General features: G+C 42.5%; 2 protein-coding genes and 1 long non-coding RNA gene across 9 annotated transcripts; all 3 read right to left on the bottom strand.

Annotated features, from left to right (window-relative positions):
- Positions 1-285: 285 nt before the first annotated feature.
- Positions 286-6,948, bottom strand: LOC113021009 (uncharacterized). 4 transcript variants are annotated; one of them, XM_026165377.2, is made up of 10 exons: positions 6,733-6,948; positions 5,324-5,398; positions 4,804-4,902; positions 4,478-4,579; positions 1,905-2,039; positions 1,678-1,815; positions 1,530-1,581; positions 1,418-1,444; positions 1,292-1,318; positions 286-1,198 (listed from the first exon to the last, which is right to left on the bottom strand). In XM_026165377.2, exons 1-10 carry the CDS (start codon positions 6,931-6,933, stop codon positions 639-641), a joined length of 1,416 nt encoding a protein of 471 aa, XP_026021162.2. In that variant the 5' UTR covers positions 6,934-6,948; the 3' UTR covers positions 286-638. The 4 variants fall into 4 exon arrangements, with proteins under 4 accessions (XP_026021162.2, XP_026021164.2, XP_026021163.2 ...); XM_026165379.2 differs by having other exon boundaries at positions 5,324-5,393; positions 6,744-6,929; XM_026165378.2 differs by having other exon boundaries at positions 6,744-6,911.
- Positions 6,949-10,373: 3,425 nt separating this feature from the next.
- LOC113021022 (uncharacterized) lies at positions 10,374-19,448 on the bottom strand. 4 transcript variants are annotated; one of them, XM_026165405.2, is made up of 5 exons: positions 18,901-19,448; positions 18,412-18,524; positions 16,042-16,134; positions 14,373-14,546; positions 10,374-11,398 (listed from the first exon to the last, which is right to left on the bottom strand). In XM_026165405.2, the coding sequence occupies exons 1-5, from the start codon at positions 19,049-19,051 to the stop codon at positions 11,216-11,218; spliced, it is 714 nt and encodes a 237-aa protein (XP_026021190.1). In that variant the 5' UTR covers positions 19,052-19,448; the 3' UTR covers positions 10,374-11,215. The 4 variants fall into 4 exon arrangements, with proteins under 4 accessions (XP_026021190.1, XP_026021192.1, XP_026021191.1 ...); XM_026165407.2 differs by having other exon boundaries at positions 14,373-14,543; positions 18,901-19,444; XM_026165406.2 differs by having other exon boundaries at positions 18,412-18,521; positions 18,901-19,423.
- Positions 16,155-17,878, bottom strand: LOC145428571 (uncharacterized). The gene is made up of 3 exons (XR_013908858.1): positions 16,903-17,878; positions 16,495-16,624; positions 16,155-16,406 (listed from the first exon to the last, which is right to left on the bottom strand). It is a non-coding gene; the product is annotated as an uncharacterized LOC145428571 (long non-coding RNA).
- Positions 19,449-20,848: the final 1,400 nt, after the last annotated feature.

Raw genomic sequence — 20,848 nt, 5'->3', positions numbered from 1 at the left:
GGGAACCTCCTTGTTGGTGAAAAAATACTAATCCATGCCCGTCAAATAAAAGAAAGGATAATAAATTCAAACTTGTGCACTCAATTCTTGTTTTTTACAGTCATTCAAAACATATGCCGTACAATCATTGCACTCTGGAAAAAGGACAGTTCAAAGAAATAATAAGAAATCCAAAATTAACACGACATTCATGCCAATGATGAGTGTATAAATTGTATATAACTGTATATATTTTAAATACATTACCAAACAGAATATCAGCAGTATCAATAAAGACATGAAGCATCAAGACATAGATTTGGTTTATTTATTATTCACACGAGTGCATTTTATTGCTGGATTAATAATGCACAATACATCACATTAACACTATAGGTTTCTCTTGAAAGAAGATGACGGCATTTCATTAGATGGCATTTCATCACGTATGTGAGCAAAAGGGTTGCACTATAACTCTGTAGTGAGAAAATGGAAGCAACAATCACATTAAAGCAGCAGCATAGAGAGTGGTCACAGAGTGAAGCTATTCAGTAGCACATTTAAGGTCTTTTGCAACCTCCCTGTGATTTGGGATTGTTATACTTCACTATGATGTCTACTGATGTTTTTTTTTAAAGGAAATGCCCACGGAGGGAAACTCAACCCCACATGCAAGATGTGGAGCACAGACACTGGGTTTTGGCTGCTGGAGACCTGATAACCAGATCCTTGATGATCTCCACTGTGCCAAACAGTGGGAAAAGCTTCTCATCGAAGCTCTCGTTGTAGGTGTAAATGTGGAAATGTTTGTCCACATCATAGAAGGACAGCTGGCTGTTGTCATAGTCGAGGTAGACGCCCACCTTGCGGGGGATGAGGCCGGGTGGCAGCGCGGTGAATGGCACCGTCAGCGCCTTAAGCTCAGTGCCCCTCTCCAGCCGCAAGGTCAGGTACCCCGTATCTGTGTTCAGCGACTTAAAACCTTTCCTCAGGGCCGACTCTTTAGCAACGCCCAGCCGCCAGTCGCGCTCTCCCACTTCCACCTCCCAGTAGTGGCGACCAGTGCCGTAGCCCTCCGTTCCAACGGCACACCACCAACCGTCAAAACGCTGGTGGTAGTTGGGAATATCTTTTCTCTCAAAGCCACAGCGCATCCTTTTCTCATCAGTAGAGATGAGCAGATCAGGGTTGGCCGTGTCCAGATCCAGGGTCACCTCCACTAGAGGGGAAATGTGAAGAGGTTTAAATTACAAAACAGGTTGAGCAAAGATTATATGGGGAAAAAAAGCTGATTAAATATTTAATTTTGTACCTGCAGCATCTGCAATCCAATCCCACACTGCCAAAAAAAAGGGAAAATAAAAGTAAGTGGATCTAATAGTGTAAATGCACCAGCATGGGAATAGTAATGTGTGATTCGTGGTCTACAGTATCTCACCTGGTTGAGGGATGTAGGATATGGCACCTGGAAAAAGAGAATGATAAACTCATAAGAGGGTAAATATTTCCAAAGAAACAACCAAAGTCAGCTTGAGTTACGATTTACAAACCGATCTTCTGAGTCTTCTGTTTCCACAGAAGCCACTGCTGTGGGATGGTGTCCTGTAGGAACAAACAACAAAGAGGCCTCATTGATTAACTGCAGCGAGTCATGCAAGCTGTAAAGTTTGACCTGTGGATTACAGAAAGAACTTCTACCTTGTCAGGCCGCTGTAACATTAAAGTCCACATAAGCAGCTCCATGGCGGTCAGCAGATTGGGAGCACGGCCCCAGCGCCAGGCGGACTGCACGTCCTCCAGATTCTTCACCACTGGTTCTCCGGGCCACACACTTTGCTGCAGAATGATCAATGTCAATAAAAAACAATGAGCAAACTTATTTTTTGTTTTGAAGGAAATATTAGTTGTATGTCTGAACCTCCCACCTCAGGCTGGGCTCTTATATCCTTGATCCATTCGAGAATAACAGCTTTGGCCTGCTGCAGGTCCTTCTCACTCGTCACATCGGGCTGTTTGCCCTCATTCATCTCTGGCCAGCCATCAGTCTGCATGGGTCTCATCTGCACAGAGAAAAACACACATTTATTAAATATACCTCTATACCTAAAAGACGTGTAGTTCTACTGTGACTATTAATTTTCTGCAGGAATCTGATGTTTCCTTTTAGGTCATCTGACTGTCCACATGTTCACAATTCATAAGATTTGATCAGATTTGGTCAGGTTTTAATTCAGCTTACTTCTTCCAAAGTCTGCTCAAGGTCACATTTGTCATTTTATGGGCACATTTCCATTTTCTCAGCATAACCTTCATGCACACTACTTACACTCTCACCAATATTCAATTCAACCCTTTCAGCAAAGTCATTAACACAAGGTTCCCAGTGCATGCATACAATAATAAAGTGAGAACTTCCTGGAATGCCAAATCATGTGATAGCTTGAACTATCGCTCTGTCACACGTTGTATCTTTTTAGATTGTAACGACCATGATCTTACTGATCATCCTATTAGCTGGCCATTCAACTACTAGACTTGTAGTCAAGACCGCCTAAACCAAGACCAAGGCAATACCAAGACCAGAGGGCATCGAGACCAAGACAAGACCAAGACCAAGTCAGACAGAGTCAAGACCAAGACAAAGTCGAGACGAGTCCAAGACCGAGACTAAAAAGTCTTTAAACTGCAGCCAGATGCTGGTTCGTTTACAAGTGTCAGGCATATTTATGTGTTTTTGCGATGCACTCGCACAGCCCTCCTCACCGCTGTCTACTGTCTCACTCACTTACTGAGAGGACAGACGCACGCTCCACTTGACTGCCGCGTCTCTCACCCTCTCTGTTTGTCACATAATGATATTATCCTATATCCTTGCATGTGATTGGCCACAATATGGAGGGATTGGAGCATAGCTGGGCCACTGTGTGAAAGCTGACCAGCGAAAGGAAATTAAGGAAATTAAGTGAGGAGCCGGCTCTCGCTCAATGGGAGTCGACTCTTCTGATTCACTACAAAGCACTCTGTAAGCACAGCTCTTAGAGCTGATGCTTTTGCGTATGAAACATTATCGAACGTTACATTGTGTGTCATGGATACTGTTGACTCCAAATCTCCCGACCACTATGTCGATCTGAGAGAGCAAGACCGAGACAGCAAGACCAAGACGAGACCGAGGGATCCGAGACCAAGACCACATAAAAGTGGTCTCGAGACATCCAACTCTATCAACTACCCATTCATTCATTCCTGTCCAGATCTATTAGAAAGGCATAGTTGAGGCTAACATCAGTAGTATGGTCAATGCTATGTGACATGTAAATATATTTTCAAGCTTTTTAAGGCAATGATTACTGCTGGTTACTGTATGTAGTCATGATACTTCTGAGCTCAAATTTCTCATTTGCTGTTTGTAGAGAACTTGTAGAAAGTACAAAAGGTGGACATAGCTACGGCGACTTTCTGAAGTGGTGAGCGATTTCACCGGCACCATCTTGGTATCAAAAAACTGAATGTAAAGACAGATCAACCTGTGACACCACTTGCTTGCTGGCTAATTGCTTGCAACTGACAACTCACTGCCAGTGAATGAGCTGATAATACCGCAGATAATCCTGCTTCCTAAAACATGATTTAACCAAGACTTTCAAGACAGAAATCTTCCCATAGACTTCTATTGAGGTTTTGCAATCATTATGGATGTGCAAAAATCATGCTGACAGTGTAGGACCACTAAAGTCCCAGTAACACAGTACTAGAGACCTGGTCATGAGGGGGAAATTATTACATGAAAATGACTGCTAAAGCCCCATTAACAAAGTCTTACAGACTAATCAGTGACCCCCTAGCAACCACGTGTTACTTTGGGGAAAATGTGTATTCCTCAACTGGTTGGCAAAACCTCCTTGTGACTGCTGCAGTGGTAGTTTGGATGAAAGTAAGGGACTTAAGTAAGGCTACAGTAAGGCTGTAGGGAAACTGTAAAAGTGTGACACAAACCAGAAGTGTCAGCCTTACTATCACTAAGCTAGTGGTTAGCAAATATTTGTAGACAAGCATGTAAAACCGCAGGCAACTCTAGTCTGCTAGCTCAAGCAATCACTGCAAGGTTTTGGGGAAGTCTCTTCTTTGCATGATTGTATCAGGTCCAATATGTTGGACAAGTCTCACACAATATGCACATGGCTGGCACATGGTGTCAAGTGGGAGACTTCAATAGGACTCAGTCTTTTTGCAAACACAGCTATCGCCATCTGGTGGCCTTCACTTAGAATGCAAGTTCCACTTCCACATTGACTTTATTTTTTCAGAAGCTACATTCATCTTTACTGTCTGTGGTTGAACTAGAATAATTTGTCCTGCATATGACTGTTTGCGACCATCCTTGACTCCACAGTGTATTTGAATTATCATTGGCTTGTGCAATACAGCCAATCAATGGCAAAACAATAGTATATCACTTCCCACACAAATGATGCTTCGGTACTTTTCAGTTAAACACCTTGCTTTCCAGCATGGAGGCCCACTGTAGGATGAAGGCCCTGCAGAGAGGAGTTGGCCAGATGTCATTTTGGTTCCAGATGTGCTCCAGCATTGCTGATCTCTGCAAGGGTAAAATGGAGAGAAAAACAGTGGATTGATGAAGACTGCTAATTATTTCAGAGTTTAATAATTCCTTCATTAGGCTGTAAACAACAGTGATGATCAGCGTCACTTTTGGCATTAAGAGAAAACTGTTACAATGACACTATCCCATTCATCCTGAAAGCGCACACTAAGACAGTGAGGGAATGCAAGCATCAGTTCAGGTTCACAAGACGTTTTTACCTGACACACTCGGCCGATGTCTCTAGCCAGCTCCACAACGAACAACTGGTCCTCATCCAGAGGCTCCCTCTTCTCTTTCTTTGCCCTCTTGTGCGAATCCTGCGAGGAAAATACAAGTAAAGGATTTTCCGTGAGAAAATGCTGGAGTAAAGACGAGTGTTCGAGCCACAAAGAAAGACATTTAGACAGCATTAGTGCTGGTTCACAAGGGCTTTAGAAAGTAATAAGGCCAACTGGGAAAGGGGGCGGTCACTTAGCCTAATCAAAATGCACATCGGGGCTCTGATCCTGTCAGCAGAAAAAAAAAGCCTCTGTCTCATTTCATCTCATCAACTCCCTGCATAGAGTAACCCCCCTTTTTACTTACATTAAGCCAAACACCAACACCAAACAGGTAAGATTATAAAAAAAATGTATTATGTCAGCTGTCTACCTGAGTATAAACGTGACCTCCTGCCAGGGGCCACGTTTGAACATTAAACACACAATATTTTTATTAGAGTGTACAGAAATGGGTTACCTTGATCTTGGCCGTCAGGTTTTTGGCCGGCTCCACCATGAAGTGAAAACACTGCATCATTTTGGCTGGCCTGTCCTAACATGACACACAAAACACACAAAAAATTTAGCTTTAGCAAACTACCCATTCATTCATTCCTGTCCAGACCATGTGTCATCCTGACAAGCAGCATTACGTGGTAATGAAGCATTTAAGCACAATCTGCTACATCTCAGAAATCTGATGGCAACTCCATGGCGGTAAAAACAGCAGTGAGTTATCTCACTGCTGCTCCTCAAACCCCTAAGGACTTGTTATTGTCCTTGGTGTCTTCTAGGAGGTGAATGCTGAAGTGGAAAATGGGCAATGTTTAGTTCCAAAACACTGGGAGGTCAAGTAAATCAGTAAATACATGATGATGATGGAAACATCACACGGCCTTTTGGAGATCAGAACATAACAATAACAGTAAAAGGTGAGGGATGCAGCGGTGGAGTTTTGGCAAGTTATATAAAGGATCAACAAAGTTAATGACGTCATAGATGCCACACGCATGCAGAGCACAAAGTCTTTAAGAAGGTCATCGAGCAGAAGCAGAGAACAGCAGTGATTATTAACTTGAGCAGCAGTAAAGCGATAAAAACAAGCAGTCTGAGGCAGGAAAGGCCCAGATTTTCTGTCTCCCTGCCTTATTTACTCTGTATGTCACTCACTCTGGCCTTTTTCTCTCCCTCATCATCTGCAGAAGAATACAGTGTGAGCTCAGTCTGTGTCTGGTTGGCACTGCATCAATTATCATGACCAGACAAAACTGGTTCTCAGGCTGAGCAGGACGTACAAAAACCCCCCCACAACAAAACACAACACAATGCAATTAATAAAGCCTGTATTTGCATGCAATATCACCCCTTGTTTCATGTGAATAAACTGTGTTTCTGTAGCGCTGGTTAGGCCCACTTTCATATACAAAACTAAGCTGCACCACTCAGGAATCTACCAACAACACGCACCTGTACATACACGTCAATGCTGCGTCACACAGGAAAACAACAACAGAAATCACAACACATAAAATCAAATGAAAGACTCAATTTTTTTAGACGACACGTCTAACGATGGGGAAGTGCTCGCTTTGTATTAATGCTGTGGGAAAGCATGACCATGCAGCTTTTGCAGAGTGAGAGCGGCCCAGTTCGCAGGCAGCTGATGACTGCGCAGGAGGTAAACACAAATCTGCTGAGTGACTTTGCGGCAGATTTGCATCACATGTGCAAAGATGCCTCTTTGCAGACGTTGCAGACTGATTTTTACCACCAATGTCCACACAACAACATGACAGGTTCATGCATTTATAGCGTTGTTGTCCTATAATTCGTCCCCTGCAGTGCGTCCTGCGAAACAGCGCGGTTAGTAATAAGGCGCCAGCTGACCTGCAGCTTACCGGGATCCGCGGAGTTTTGTTGAAGCTCTTCGGTTTTCCTCTTGCCTCTTTCTTTAAGCGAGATGCTGCCGGGTCTAAAAGTGTCTGGTTTCTGTTCTGCAGTCTGTGTCTGACCTTGTTTACATACCAGACTGACAGTCGGCTGCTCGTGCAGTTTCGTTTTTTTCCGTGAGTGACGAAAGCGGCTCATTAATGGGCAGAGCTCGCGACCATCTTGGTAAGGTAACAGTATTTTATGCTGTCTTAAAGAGGCAAATCTGTAGTTTGGATTCAAGTTTTAAAAATGCGACTGTTTCACTTGTGTATTTACATTTTCTTCTATATGGCTTGCACTGCAGCAAATCAGTTTATGCCACTGGATTTATTTTACATGCACAGGTTCATTCAGCGCACACAGACTAACTAAATCTGATAAACCTGATATCATTTCTGCTATTAAGGGCACACTTGCAAGACTTGAAGCGCAGATATATTAGATTTAATCCTTGCATACTGGAAGTTCACTGTCATCTCAGCATCAGCTTAAACTGCTGCCTCTGATTATACATGTATCACCGTAACATTTGATTTACTGTGTAACGGCTGTCTATTGTTAAAAAGGCACATTATATTGTCAAAAGTTTGCCTCGTCTGCCCTCACACGCAAATGAACTTGAGTGACATCCCGTTCCTAATCCATAAAGTTTAATATGGATTTACAGCCTCGACTCTTCTGGGAAGACTTTCCACAAGGTTTAGAAGTGTTTATGGGAATTTTTGAACATTCTCCCAGAAGAACATTTGTGAGGTAAGACACTGATGTTGGACGAGATGGGCCTGGCTCGCAGTCTCCACTCTAATTTCCCCCAAAGGTTTTCTCTCAGGTTGGGGTCAGGACTGCGCAGACCAAGTTCTTCCACACCAAATTCGCTCATCCATGTCTTTATAGATGTTACTTTGTGCACTGGTGTGCAGTCATGTTTCACTGGAACTAAGGGCCTGAAGCCCAACTGCTGAAAAACAATCCCAGAACATAATCCCCACTCCACCAAACCTTTTTTTAAAAAATTTTTTATTTAACCCTTATTTATACAGGTTGTCCCATTGAAACTCAATGTCTCATTTACAAGGCAGATCTGTTCCGGACAAACATTAAAATTACAACAATACAAGAAATAATAAAATAGCTAAATTTATCTAATTCACACAGTCATATCAAATACAACAACAAGTTCCCAGTGATGATTTCACAAAAACATTTGCATGTCTTTTGAAGTCTGCAAGTGAAATCAGTTGATTGATTGATACTTTACATTTAGTACAATGAAGCCGGACAAATAGTGTTGTCCTTTCAAACCCAGACTTGTCCATCAGAATGCCAAATGGGGAAGCATGATTCGTCACTCCAGAGAACACACCTCCACCGCTCTAGAGTCCAGTGACGGCATGCTTTACACCACTGCACCTGACACTTTGCATTGTGTTTGGTAATGTAAGGCTTTGTTGCAGCTGCTCAGCCATGGAAACCCATTCCATGAAGCTCTCTGCACACCGATCTTGAGCTAACCTGAAGGCCACGTGAAGTTTGGATGTCTGTGACTGACTCTGTAGAAAGTTGGCGACCTCAACGTACTATGATCCTCAGCATCTGCTGACCACGCTCTGTGGTTTAACATGGGCTACCACTCTGTGACTGAGTTGGTGTCGTTCCCAGTTGTTTCCACTTTGTTATAATACCACTAACAGCTGACTGTGGAATATTTATTAGTGAGGAAATTTCACGAGTGGATTTGTTCCACAGGTGACATCCAATGACCGTACACCTCTAAAGCTCACTGAGCTCCTGAAAGCGATGTATCCTTTAATAAATGTTTGTAGAAGCAGTCTGCATGTCTGGATGCTTGATTTTATACACCTGTGGCCACAGAAGTGATTGGAACACCTGAATTCAATGATTTGGATGGGTGACTGAATACCTTTGTCAGTATAGTGAATGTAAGGTATGGAATACCTCAAGCTAGATATTTTGTGTAATTTTCAGTCTTTATTAAGACCTTCCATTTGTATTAACAATGGCTCGGATTGTTAATACAAATGGAAGTCATCAGTGTTTCCTGATGACTAAACAATGCAGCTGAACCATCGATTGATAAATGAAATACTAAATAAGTAGTTGAAGGTTGTAAAAGGTTAATAAACAGGTATTAGATGTTGCTAAGTCACAAATGCATAGACTGAGTGTTAATAGTACTCCAGGTGAAGTGCAGGAGATATTGCAAGTAAACTGCTAAAGGTTTGTCAGTGGTCAGAAGAGTTTCAGACTTGATGCTTTGGTTGCATTAGTTCTGCCTCAGCTTTATTGTTCTTGTGTGAGCCCCTCAAGTGCTTCAGCAATAGAAATAAAACCTTGCAGGTAGTGCAAAATAAAGCTGCCGGTTCTTTATTGCAGTGCTTTTACAGAACTAATATCAATGAGATCTAAATTAAATATCCTAGAGACAAGATTACTGCATGTATTATATGGAATGAAACACAGTTCAGTCGACATAATCATTGAACACGATCTGCAGCAGAAAGGAGTTTTATATTGCCAAAGGTGAAAACAAGTGATATAAAGAAAACAGTAATTCACTGATATGGTGGAACTCAGTAGCGGTTCATATTACTACAACCAGAAAGCTAGAAAAAAGCACATTACATAAAAGTTATAGATTGATTTTCATGTCACTGAGTGGAAATAATAATTTGATTCCCAAGCAAAACATGATCTAGTATTGGTAGATAAATCGTTGTGGGCAAACACAGCGGTAAGACGTTTCTCGTAGTTGGTCACCAGGTTTGGAAAAATGGTGTTTTCTGGGACACACTCAGGATTCCTCTTCCACCAAACGTATTGGGTCAGGTTGATGGCAAAGAGGTCGATTTTCTGACCACAGCACTTTCTCCCAAGCCTTCTCTGAATTATTTAGATGTTCACTAGCAAAGCTAAGACGGGGCCGTATACGTGTCTTGTTGAGCAGGTAGACCTTGTGGCACAGCAAGATTTCAATTTAATAAAGCGTCGTGTTTTACTAGTGGTGTACTTTGGTCCAACTGCCTTCAGATCATTAACAAGCTCCACCTGTTTACTTTTTGGGCTGATCACTGTTGAGGCAAGATCTTGCATAGAGCCTGAATTCATTTTATATTTCTTCCATTTCTGAATAATGACACCAACAGTTGTCGCCTTCTCACCAAGCTTCATAGAGTATCAAATCCTTATTGAAGTCAATGACAAAAAGTCAGTTTATAACTTTTATGTAATTTTTTTCAGGATTTTCCACTCTGTGAAGCTACAATAAAAACGAAAGACTGGTCATTATTTTTCCATAATGGGAATGTTTCGCCATAGGAAGTTGTTTTTGAATATTAGGACCTAAAAACTGAAAATATTCCAGTTTTTATTGAACTCCAGAATTCAATAAAATTCATGGAAATTAGTTTGGGAAATACTAATTAGACAACAATCTCCCATGAAATTTTCCTGATTTGTCCTTTGTTTTCAAAACAACATGCACTCAGAAACGCGCATATAAAATCTTACCTCACTGTGAGTGGTTTGGATGTGGTCCACATACATAAACTGCGGCTGTGTAATGAAAAACATTCACGAACAAAGCAATAAAAGTATTTATTACATTTGTTTCCACAGAGAAATAACAAGATGTCAGTTATCTTTCTTCAATAAATACAGTACGAGACATATGCAGGGCAAACATACGACTCGTGCACATGGAAAGTAAGAGAAAATAACGCACAGAACATTAAGACATAAAATCTGGTGTGTAAATAGAAAAAAATCAAAAGATGGGGTAAAGACAAAGGTTTTGTAATGAATGTCTAGTTTCGATTCCATGAAAGGCACTCTCATTAGCACCTTTTTTATTCTCCCTCTCAAGCTAGAGCAGCGTTGCATCGCCTCAGCGGGGTAAAGAAGCCCGCTTTGCGGCAGCTACTAAACAAACAGACCTCTTTAAAAACCACACAATGAGGTTTCCAGTTCGGGGACATTAGAATAAATGAGAAGAGCTAACTGTGAAAACATAAGTCCATTAACAGAATTTAATACACGTCACTGTAACCAACAAAGTAAATAGTCGTTCCCTTTTTTTGGTATGTTTCAGTTCTGCCCTCTCCTGTTCGAGATGTGCCAGCCACCTTAGTTTTATGAGTATTCAGTGTTTCTGTTTTCAAACTCACGGGCACGGTAGAGCACAGTAAATGTCACAAAGTATTTTTAACATTCAAACGTGTCCTTCCCTGCAGGGTGTGCGGCTCCTCGTATGGTTGCCTTCCAGCTCATGATCAACATTAGCTCTGTCAGTTTTGAGGTATCAGAATCATCTTGTACACAAGTGTTAAGGATCCAGTCGATTTAGTAACTGCATCTGCGTTACGTTAAATATCGCAATTCTGCTTCACATTCACCAGAAAGTTTGATGGCTTGATCGGCGTCACATGGGTAGGACGGTGTTGTCGGCGGCCTCAAAGTTAGCTGGAGGCGCTGTGTCAGTCTGAACGACGGCTCTAGTGTTGGTGTAGAAACTCTGAGCAGAGGGGACGTCCAGGCTGGATGAGAGGATGTCGTACGGCAGCTCCACCGACTGACGGATGCTCTCTTCGTATGTTGGAGGAGGCTGTAGGAGATGGGGGAAAAAGATAGAAGAGATTTTACACTAAATATTACATGAACATCTATGAGCTGAACTGTCGGTCAGAATAGCTAATTGTTTAAAATTAGCAAGTAACTGAAGGGTCTGTGGAGTGTTCAGATCCACAGGTTAACTGCTCTGATTCAGATAAAGTTAGCAGCCAGCAGGTGGACCAAGATAAGCATTTAACAGAACTTAATGGAAAAATAAACTTAATCAGCTCTTCAGACTCAAAATGCTAATGTAACATAATCTCTGCAGAGTGAAAAAATAGGCTGCTGACATCTATTCATTATTTCTGCTTATCCAATTCAGGTTTGCGGGATGTGTGGGGTGGAGCTGGAGCCTATTTTAGCTGTGATTGGACAGATCATGAGTATGTCGTAGGGCTAATGGGAAATGACAGTTCAATGGTGACAGCATATTGCAGGGGTGTCGAACTCCAGATCTCGAGGGCCGGTGTCCTGCAAGCTTTAGATATCACCGTGGGTCAACAAGCCTGAATCAAATGATTAGTTCATTACCAGGCTTCTGGAGAACTTCAAGACATGTTGAAGAGGTAATTTAGCCATTTAAATCAGCTGTGGATGAAGGACACATCTAAAACCTGCAGGACACTCGAGGCCTGGAGTTCGACACCTGTGGCATATTGGGAGTCGTTGGGCAGCTTAGGGCAGCTCAGACTGCCCAGCTGCCTGCAGTCAGATGGCGGCAATGTCAGAAACATGTGGTACAACTAATCTGTGCCCTACTCTAGATTGTGCTGTCGTTGGTGTTCCACCGTGTTCTAGATACCTTCGAACTCAGATATCGGAACAAAAGCAAGTAAAAACAGGATTTGTTAGCTAAGTTAGCTAACTCTTGTATCACTGGCAATACAGCATAATACTTTGTTTGTTTGTTTTTTATTCTCTTTCCAAGTAAGAAATCCAAGTTGAAGGAACATTCTAGATTCAAATTCTGACTGGGAAGTCAGAAATTCAGATTTCCGACTTATTCAGGACTTCAGGAATTCATAATTTTGCTTTCGTCTTGATGCATGTTCAATCATCCAGGTAAGTAAATCTCCAAAAGTTGATTCTGTTCATCTGGACATAGCGTTTTGTGGGAGAAACGTTTCGTCACTCATCCAAGTGACTTCTTCAGTCTCGGCTGACTGCAGGTTTCCCCAAATCTTATAAACAGTACATTTGCATAATGACTGAAACCAGCCCATTGTTCCTTCACTGGGCTGGTTTCACACCATTATAACACACAGGGAGCTGAAATGGCCACTTTTGGTACTTTTCTTGCTGTATTTTTTTGATCGCACTTCTCTCACTCCTGGTTAACTCTGCTGTCACTCCTTCCCTATTCTGGCCCACTTGTCAACCACATAGTTGATAGTTTGGTCGACTGCTCAGAGAAAAGTTTGCAGTGGTTGAAAACCCTGCTTTGTCAGCTTTCTGTAGGCAAATACTTTCACAAACAAATACAACTGGAGTAGCATGAATTAAATACAACGCAGAGAGACTGACCACCATTTGCACTCACATTCACATCTATGTCCTAATAACCAGTTAACCTAATTTGTATGTCTTTGGACTGTGGATGGGGAAGCTGGAAAACCCAGAAGGGCACAGGGAGAACATGCAAACTCCATGGTCATTATAATATAGCATTAATCAAGTGGTAATATTATGTTTACAGCTGCTATCTTAATACAGATTTAAGGAAAGACATGGAATATCATTCAGTAATGAGATGCACGTGTATACATGTTACTGTCATACTGCTGCCTTTGTATGCAGTGATGAGACTTCTGAAGACTTTTGGGAAACATTTCCCAAGTTGCCAAAGGGCACTGTTCTCCATAGCTGTCTGAGAGCGCACAGTAATGCCACCGAGGTTGCAGACCACAAAATTCTTCAGGAAAATTAAAAGTCCTCGAACAATCCGGAAGGACTGAGTTAATCTGAGAGCATCCACAGGCCTGAAAGAACTGAAATCTGACCCTGTGGTGAAGCAGAACGTGTTTGTATTTACATTACCAATTAATCCATCCCCATCCTGGCTGTCTGGAACATGTTACTTTTTTCCCCCAAATATATTATCTTTCTCATCACATCTAGCAGATTCACGCTTCCTGACTGAGTCCTCTTATCTTTTAATTGCTTGGGGACCCTCAGGCGACAAGTGCAACCCCACAACCCTGCCCCCCGTTTGATACCCGCACCACACGCGCACGCATACCAGGCTGCAAAGTTTTACTGCCGTCCTGCCTCGGGCCACGCAGGGCAGGCGGGGAAATAAAGGGGTCCATCATCTGAACTCTTGCAAGATAGAGTTCAGATTGTGTAGAGGAATGTTTGTCAGTGACTAGTGATGGGATGACAGAAGAGTATTGTGTGTGAATGTGCTTTGGTGATGAGCAGTCATGCTAGGGGGTGTTTAATTAAAGAAACGGAGAGGAGGTCAAAGTAGAAAAAAACGGTGGAAGATGGGAGCACAAAGCTGCATTCTTGGGCACTGTTTGCACTCAGAACGCAGGCTTTAATTATGTTTGATGTTCCTTTTTCTCATTACCTTGTTTGCTCAAGCGTTGTGCGAACTAGAAGCTAAGCGAAAGATCAACACGGTAAAACCTCGAAACGCAGCTGCCAGCACAATTCGGCAGCAGGCATTAGATGAGCTGATACTGCATCCTGTTTACTGCGCTCTGAATGCAGTCTAAGGTCTTGTTACAACATTGTGTGCCAACATCTTTCTATTAACAATAATAAAGAGAGTCTCATTCTGTTATCTCCACCCACTGTGTCAATAGAAATGAGGGCTTTCAATAAAAAGCCGACTTTTTTTGGAGATTTAATGTTCTCCCACAATCCCATGCTTAACAAAACCACCTGAAGGGCTACATTTCCAAAGGCTTTACAACAATACTAAACTGTGTAATGCAGTTTTAGTCTCTAGTGTACCCCACCTCAGTCACAATGGGTCCATTGAGACCAAAACGGTCTGCGATCATCATGTGGATCTGCCTCTGGCGGTCCTTCTTTCGGACGCTCTCATAGGAGGGGAGCCTCGGCAGGGGGCCTTCCAGCACAGGCAGGCTGTAGCTGGAGGGCAGGCCGACGTAGAACAGCTGACCTGCCTGCTGAGACGTAAACAGACCACAGTGGGACAAGAAGCAGGTGTCTTTATGTTATTTGTGAAAAGTGGTCTGAAGTTTAGTGGGGGAAATAAGTGTTTGAGCCCTGCTAAATTTATAGATTTGCTCACTTAAAAAGAAATGAAAGAAAAGAAAAGAAATTAAATGAAATAGATTTTTAGGTTAGGTTCATTTTAATGGAGAAAGACAGAATACCAACCAAAAATCCAGACAAAAAACCCCAAACACATGACATAAAAGACATAAACTGATTTGCATGAGTGAAGTAGGCATTTGAACCAGCCAGAATTCTGTGTGGCCATGTGACATACAAATTACAATCAGTCAGTCAGTTGCAGACATTCACCATCTCAGCTCTTTACGTGTATAAAGCAAACCTGTCCACATAATCACTTTCTACCATTCTAACCTCTCCACCACCACGGGCATGACCAAAAAGTTGTCAGAGGACATTAGGAGGAGCCACAACACTGTCAGCAAGAAGCAAAATTTATAAAATGACTAACAATTACCCTCATTCTCATGAGAATTGTGATGGATCATCCCAAAACTATACCGGAGGAGGCAGGCAGTTGGGACCACAGTCACCAAGAGCACCATTGGTAACGCACTACACTAGTGGATTGAAATCTTGCTGCGCCCACACGGATCTGCACAAGAAGACACATGTACAGGCCCGTCCGAAGACACCTATAGGTTAAATAATTCAGAGAAGGCTGTGGTCAAATGACACCAAAAGGTCTTTGTCATCAACTTGACCTGCCATGTTTGGAGGAAGACAAATGCTGAGTATGACCCAGAAAACACCATCCCCAGAGTTAAGCAAGGAGGTGGGAACATTATGCTTTGGGGCTGTTTCTGCTAAGGGTGCAGGATGGCTTCAGCACATTGAGAGGCCAATGGATGTAAAATCTTAGACGAGAACCCAAAGGATGAGTTTAAAGAGCTTCTGTAAAGAGGAGTGGGCAAAAACCAACTACAAAAAACGTTTTGCTGCTGTGCTTTTGCCAACAAAGGTTATTCGACCAAGTACTACGTCATGTTTTGCTTGTGGATCAAATATTTATCTCACTCAGTGACATGCAAATCAGTTTATTATTTTTATGTAATGTGTTAAATACTGGATTTCTGATGGATATTCTGTATATAATATATGTATATTATATATATATTATAATATACAATGTTATATAGAAATCAGAGACTGCACATTTCTTTGTAAGTGTGAAAACTTACAAATTCAGCAGGTATCAAATAATTATTTCCCCCATCATATACCCCAGATGGGTATTATTCCCAGATACCCACGTTAAAGGATAAATCTCATCAGAAACATTCACTTCAGAGACGAGGACTTTCCGGCCTATGTGTATTATAGAGTGTGTGCATGTGAATGAAGGCCCTGCCTTAACCATTAGCATACACAGAGGGGAAGAGAGGTGCTTTGTTTGGCTTAATAGCAGATGATGGGCTCTCTCACCTGAGTGCTGCTGTCATCAGTGATCTGTGTCTGCTCGAGAAAAGGAGATGGCACCAGCGTCTGCCTGCTGCTGTAGTACTGAGAGGGAGCACCCTGTAAAACAAACAGTAATGAATTCAAGAAGTTGCGGGACAGGAAAAAAAAACCCCTTAGTTATTAATTAAACACGGGACTGGAATTTCACCTTTAGAGTTTAACTAGGTGAAGCATTTTTCTGGTTCTTGTTGCTGAGAACCACTAACTTCAGCCCAACTGACCAATTTTCATGCCTTGTTTAGTCACTTTGGTGCACCGGCTGGTTCAGCAGTACCATAAATTATCTAATCAATAAGACGACCACCCTCAGATTTCCGTGCCTCCTCCTCCTATAAAACAAGACCCGTCAGTGTCTCACTGTATGAGGTGCAGAAATCCTGAAAAAAGGCCGTTAGTAAAACGAGGTAATTGCCTCACGTCTAAATGAGTCTCCTTTGTGTGGAGAACAATGTGATGTCCTACTGTGTCATCAAGGTCCCTAGGCAACAAACCACACCGTGTGGTCTTTTCAGCGTCCCTCTATTGCCCGTGTAGCCCCGGCGGGTACCTGTTAAGGAGCACACTCCAATACACATTATGGCCTTTTTATGTCATTTGAGCCGCCTTTACCACAAAGTCAATTTGTTGCCTGACTGAGATTTAGATCCAGCATGAGGACAAGAGATATGAGCTAAACAGCAGTTGCTGCGAATACTATAGAGATTCTTCTCACACAGAAGCAACAAAGGCAGCTCAGATTGCACTAACACGGGGTCACATCAACATATCATCAGTTTATCAGATTTATTATTTTCCCAGGCCTTTTTAAACGATGACATCACTCACCATCAAAGTGACGCGATCTGTCGACCTTTGCCATAACCCTCATTACGTTTCACAGACACACAGAGATGGCACCAAGAAAAGGTGATGTCAAAGGTCATTTTCCCCTCACTGGTTTGTACTTTTGAGAGGGAGGATAAAAAAAAAGAAAGAAACGTCACCACGTCGAAGAGAAAAGGAAAAAAAAAGGAGAGGAGCTTTTGTCGCCTGCCATTGAATCAGCCAGCGTGAAGAAAAAAGCACAACCGTGTAAAATCAGTGTCGAAGTCGGGGGAGGACCCCAGCAGCAGTGTGCTTTTTTTCTCCTCCGCCGCAGCCTAAAGGAGCTCCCATTGTCCCTCTTGTCTCCCCCCCACCTCCAACACCCACCGTGGGGTCGGTCCACTATTCATGGAGCAAACTGAAGCAGGGAAAGGTATGTGACTATGAAGTCGAAGACATGAAACACAATGAAAGAGCGCCTGTGTGTGTGTGTTGCTCAATCTTCACTTTCTCTCGCTTGTGGTCAAAAGAGTGAAAGCCTCTTTTTCACCACAATTAATCGCAGGAATTGTAACGACACTCATCACTCTCTAATCTGTCACGTGCAGTTCACTGTACGTGACCTGTGGGTAAATAGAAACCATCATGTGCTTCTCTTATCAGCAACACGGTACAGCTGTAAGCAGAGGTCAGCATGGCCACTTTGTACAAGTGAAACAGTCTGTTAGTTCCTTAAACTCAGGCACAACAGAGCCTCTCCATTAAAGACACAGCTGAACAGACAGCTTCCTGTCAGTTGAAGGAGGGAGGCATGAGTTGTGTCTCTGCAATCTAAAGATAACACTCAAACCTCACCCCTGGGGACTAATGGAGGGGAGAGACGGGTCAGGAAAAGGAAACAGACGACTAATAAACAGTATAATTCTTTGGGAGTATTTGCATTTCCTCTTTAGTTTATCCTGCACCAGCACCTGCAGCACTGAGGATAGTCAAGTGTTTCTCTTTAGTGAGCAAACAGTTATGTTATTTTGTAGGTATGATTTTTAACACACAAGCTAAAAACAGACCCAAGGACTTGGGTTGATTTGCTTCACCCTGCCAATGCTGGGACAGAAAAAAAATAAATTTGATTTGCAGTGATTTAATTAGGCCACTATGGTGCTGAAGTAGCATCAGTGCTAATTCTGTCCAATTCTATTGGAGAGATAGTGCAGCACTCAAGAGATATTTCTGGCAGCGCGCTATTTCCACCGGAGCAAATTCACTGACTGACACTGATCATATCAAGTTTATTGTAGGCCATGTTTGTGCCGCTATGCAAATTCAATCTGACACGCCTTAATGTCTGCGTGCCGGCCTGTCTTTGAGTGTAATCTCAACAGTTTGTGCTGAGAAACTGAACATACAGATCACCTTACAAAGAAAACCCCCCACAAAACTCAGCATCAGGGCGTTTTTTTTGTCCCCCCTCACCCTCACCCCCACCCACACACACATACACTCTCTGCCATGTGGTTTGTTTTTCCTTACCATATCTGCATGTGGCCCCTGATAGGAAAACAGTCTGCAGCACTGAGGATCCTTGCGGTAGATGATGGACAGCAGCACCACGATAACCACGAAGAACACCAGAGAGGAAACTGCTTGAAGCCGGAGAGAATGAGAAGTCACTTAATCACACTGAGTCAGACACTGTGCATTTTCTTTCCACTCACTTTGCACATTTGAAGCCTGTGATGAGTTTTTTTTAAATAAAAATGTGCTTATTCACTGTTTTTAAATGTCAGTCCATCTCTACAGTCAGAGTTTCTCTGGTGTGTTTAAAATGACAAACTCAAGTGTCTAAGCTTGTTTTTAATGGGCTTGGTAAACATAAGAGCCAAAGCTGAGACATTAAAAGCCTGTATATATATATAGCTATCTGCATGTGTGGCTAGATTAAATCCAAATGCTGTATCCAAATGTCTCCCTCTAAAGAAACGATTTTTACTCGAATTACATCCTTAAAGCTTTACTTACAGGACGCAGCGACCACTGTGAGTTGATCAGATGTCAGCTGGAAGGAGGGGATGGTTGGAGTTGCAGTTGTGGACATTTCTCCTTCGTGAACTGTTAATCTTCCCTTTACAAATCCTCCTGAACTCTTCGGCCTCAGCGCCGGGGCTCTCATCTTACAGATCAGAAAAGGAAACTGTCCTCCTGTCGCTCGTCTTCATCGTGCGCTCAGTCCCGGACAGGCTGGCAGTCCACATGCGCTCTGCAAAGTGGGGATCTCAAACTCTCTCCACTCGGTCAAACACGCCACACAGCGTTTAAGAGCCCGTGACGGCGCACTGACGCCCTCCCCGAAGCGCGCGTGACGTCGCTGTGGCTTGGAGCCGGACAGCAGCATTGGTTTTGTTTATGGTCTGACTGACACTGACTGGAAGCAGCAGCAGCGCACGGGCACACAGACTCATTACTTAGGCTAATAGGCATTTTTAAGCTGGACCCCTCTCTATGTGCGGAGGACACCAGGCCACGGACACGGAAAACAGCAGCGTCTGTGCTGCTGAATAAATATTACAGCAGGTTGCTATTGCTGCTTCCTCCGCTGTTTAACTAATGGCATCCAGACCAGTATAAGATAGTTAACACCCCGGATTCCTGAGCTGGAGTCCCGTTACCCTGGCAACCGCGGGTGTCCCATCCTTAGAGGCTTTCTACACAAACAAAGACCCAAAATGTACCATTAGTATTCATAGATGGAAACTATGAAAACATGCGCCCCCGCCCTTTTTCTCCTTTTTTACTAGATAAACTTCATAAAGTATGTCACCCCAGATACTTTCATTATTTTATATCTTAAAGGTGGAGAGAGGCACTGACATCCCGTAGACAGGATAAAACAGATCTCTTAATATGCACTTCACATATCTGGCTGTGGCCCAAGCTTGCTGAATTGAATCAGTATATTATACTTTGCCCTCGAGACAGCGAGGAGAAATTAGTTTTGCATACTGGCCATCCTTACAGGGAGAGGGAAGTAACTAAAACTTGGAAAAGCCAAACTCCAGCAAGCTTTTTAAGTAATAAGTATTCATTCGAGTCAGCGTATTTTACACAGTAATAAATACATAAATAACAAATCCGTAAACATACAGTTTAGTGTATCATTTTATAATGAAGTAATTTTCTGAATTCGTTTTCTTAACTGATATTTTGTGGCATTTTGTTGTTGTTGTTGTTGTTGTTGTTTGTTTGTTTGTCTGTTGTTGTTGTTGTGTGTTTTTCTTGGGGGGGGGGGGGGTGTTATACCACGTATTGAATTTTACTATTTATGTAAATGCATATGAATGGGTGTTGATAGGCAGGCCTAATCAGTACAGAAAATTAAAAAATGCCTAATTCAAGTAAAATCCTGACCCATAACGCTGAAGGTGATCTGATGCCTTTGTTATGCTGCGGGTCTCGTCGCCACCTTGGAGGGAAGGGTGACTGCAAATCAATACACAGCTTTTCTGCCTAATTACCTTTGTTCTATGATGAAACACTGCTATCCTTAAGGGAGCGGTCTCTCTTTCAGGAGAACAATGCCCTCATCCTGACTGACTTGGCTTACTTTTACTTATAAAAGTAAAGTAAAATGTTGTTTATATCACACTTTCAAGAAAATATCACCGTGCACCTCATCAGATTTGCCAGATTTCATTAAATATAACATTTTTACAACGCACTTATGTAACAAAGTTTTTAAAAAAAAGGGGGGGGGGGGGGGTCATGTGAGCTCTGGGACCTGTTGGGGATGTAAATGTCTGACTTATGGTTTTGCAGTAACTCAACCCAAATGAACACCTACGGTGGATTCAGTTCTGAATCAAAGCACCAAATGAGGGACCATGTTTTGGGGGGAAACTGAGCTCCAATGTAAAGGCTGACCTCCTGAAACTTGAATCTCAATGCTAACTGAAGATGCTATGAAGTGTAG

This window comes from Astatotilapia calliptera, chromosome 4 (genome assembly GCF_964374335.1).
Source record: "Astatotilapia calliptera chromosome 4, fAstCal68.1, whole genome shotgun sequence".
In the NCBI taxonomy this organism is placed as follows: Eukaryota; Metazoa; Chordata; class Actinopteri; order Cichliformes; family Cichlidae; genus Astatotilapia; species Astatotilapia calliptera.
The sequence above is the reverse complement of the archived record's forward strand: the minus strand, read 5'-3'. Positions and strand labels throughout refer to the sequence as shown.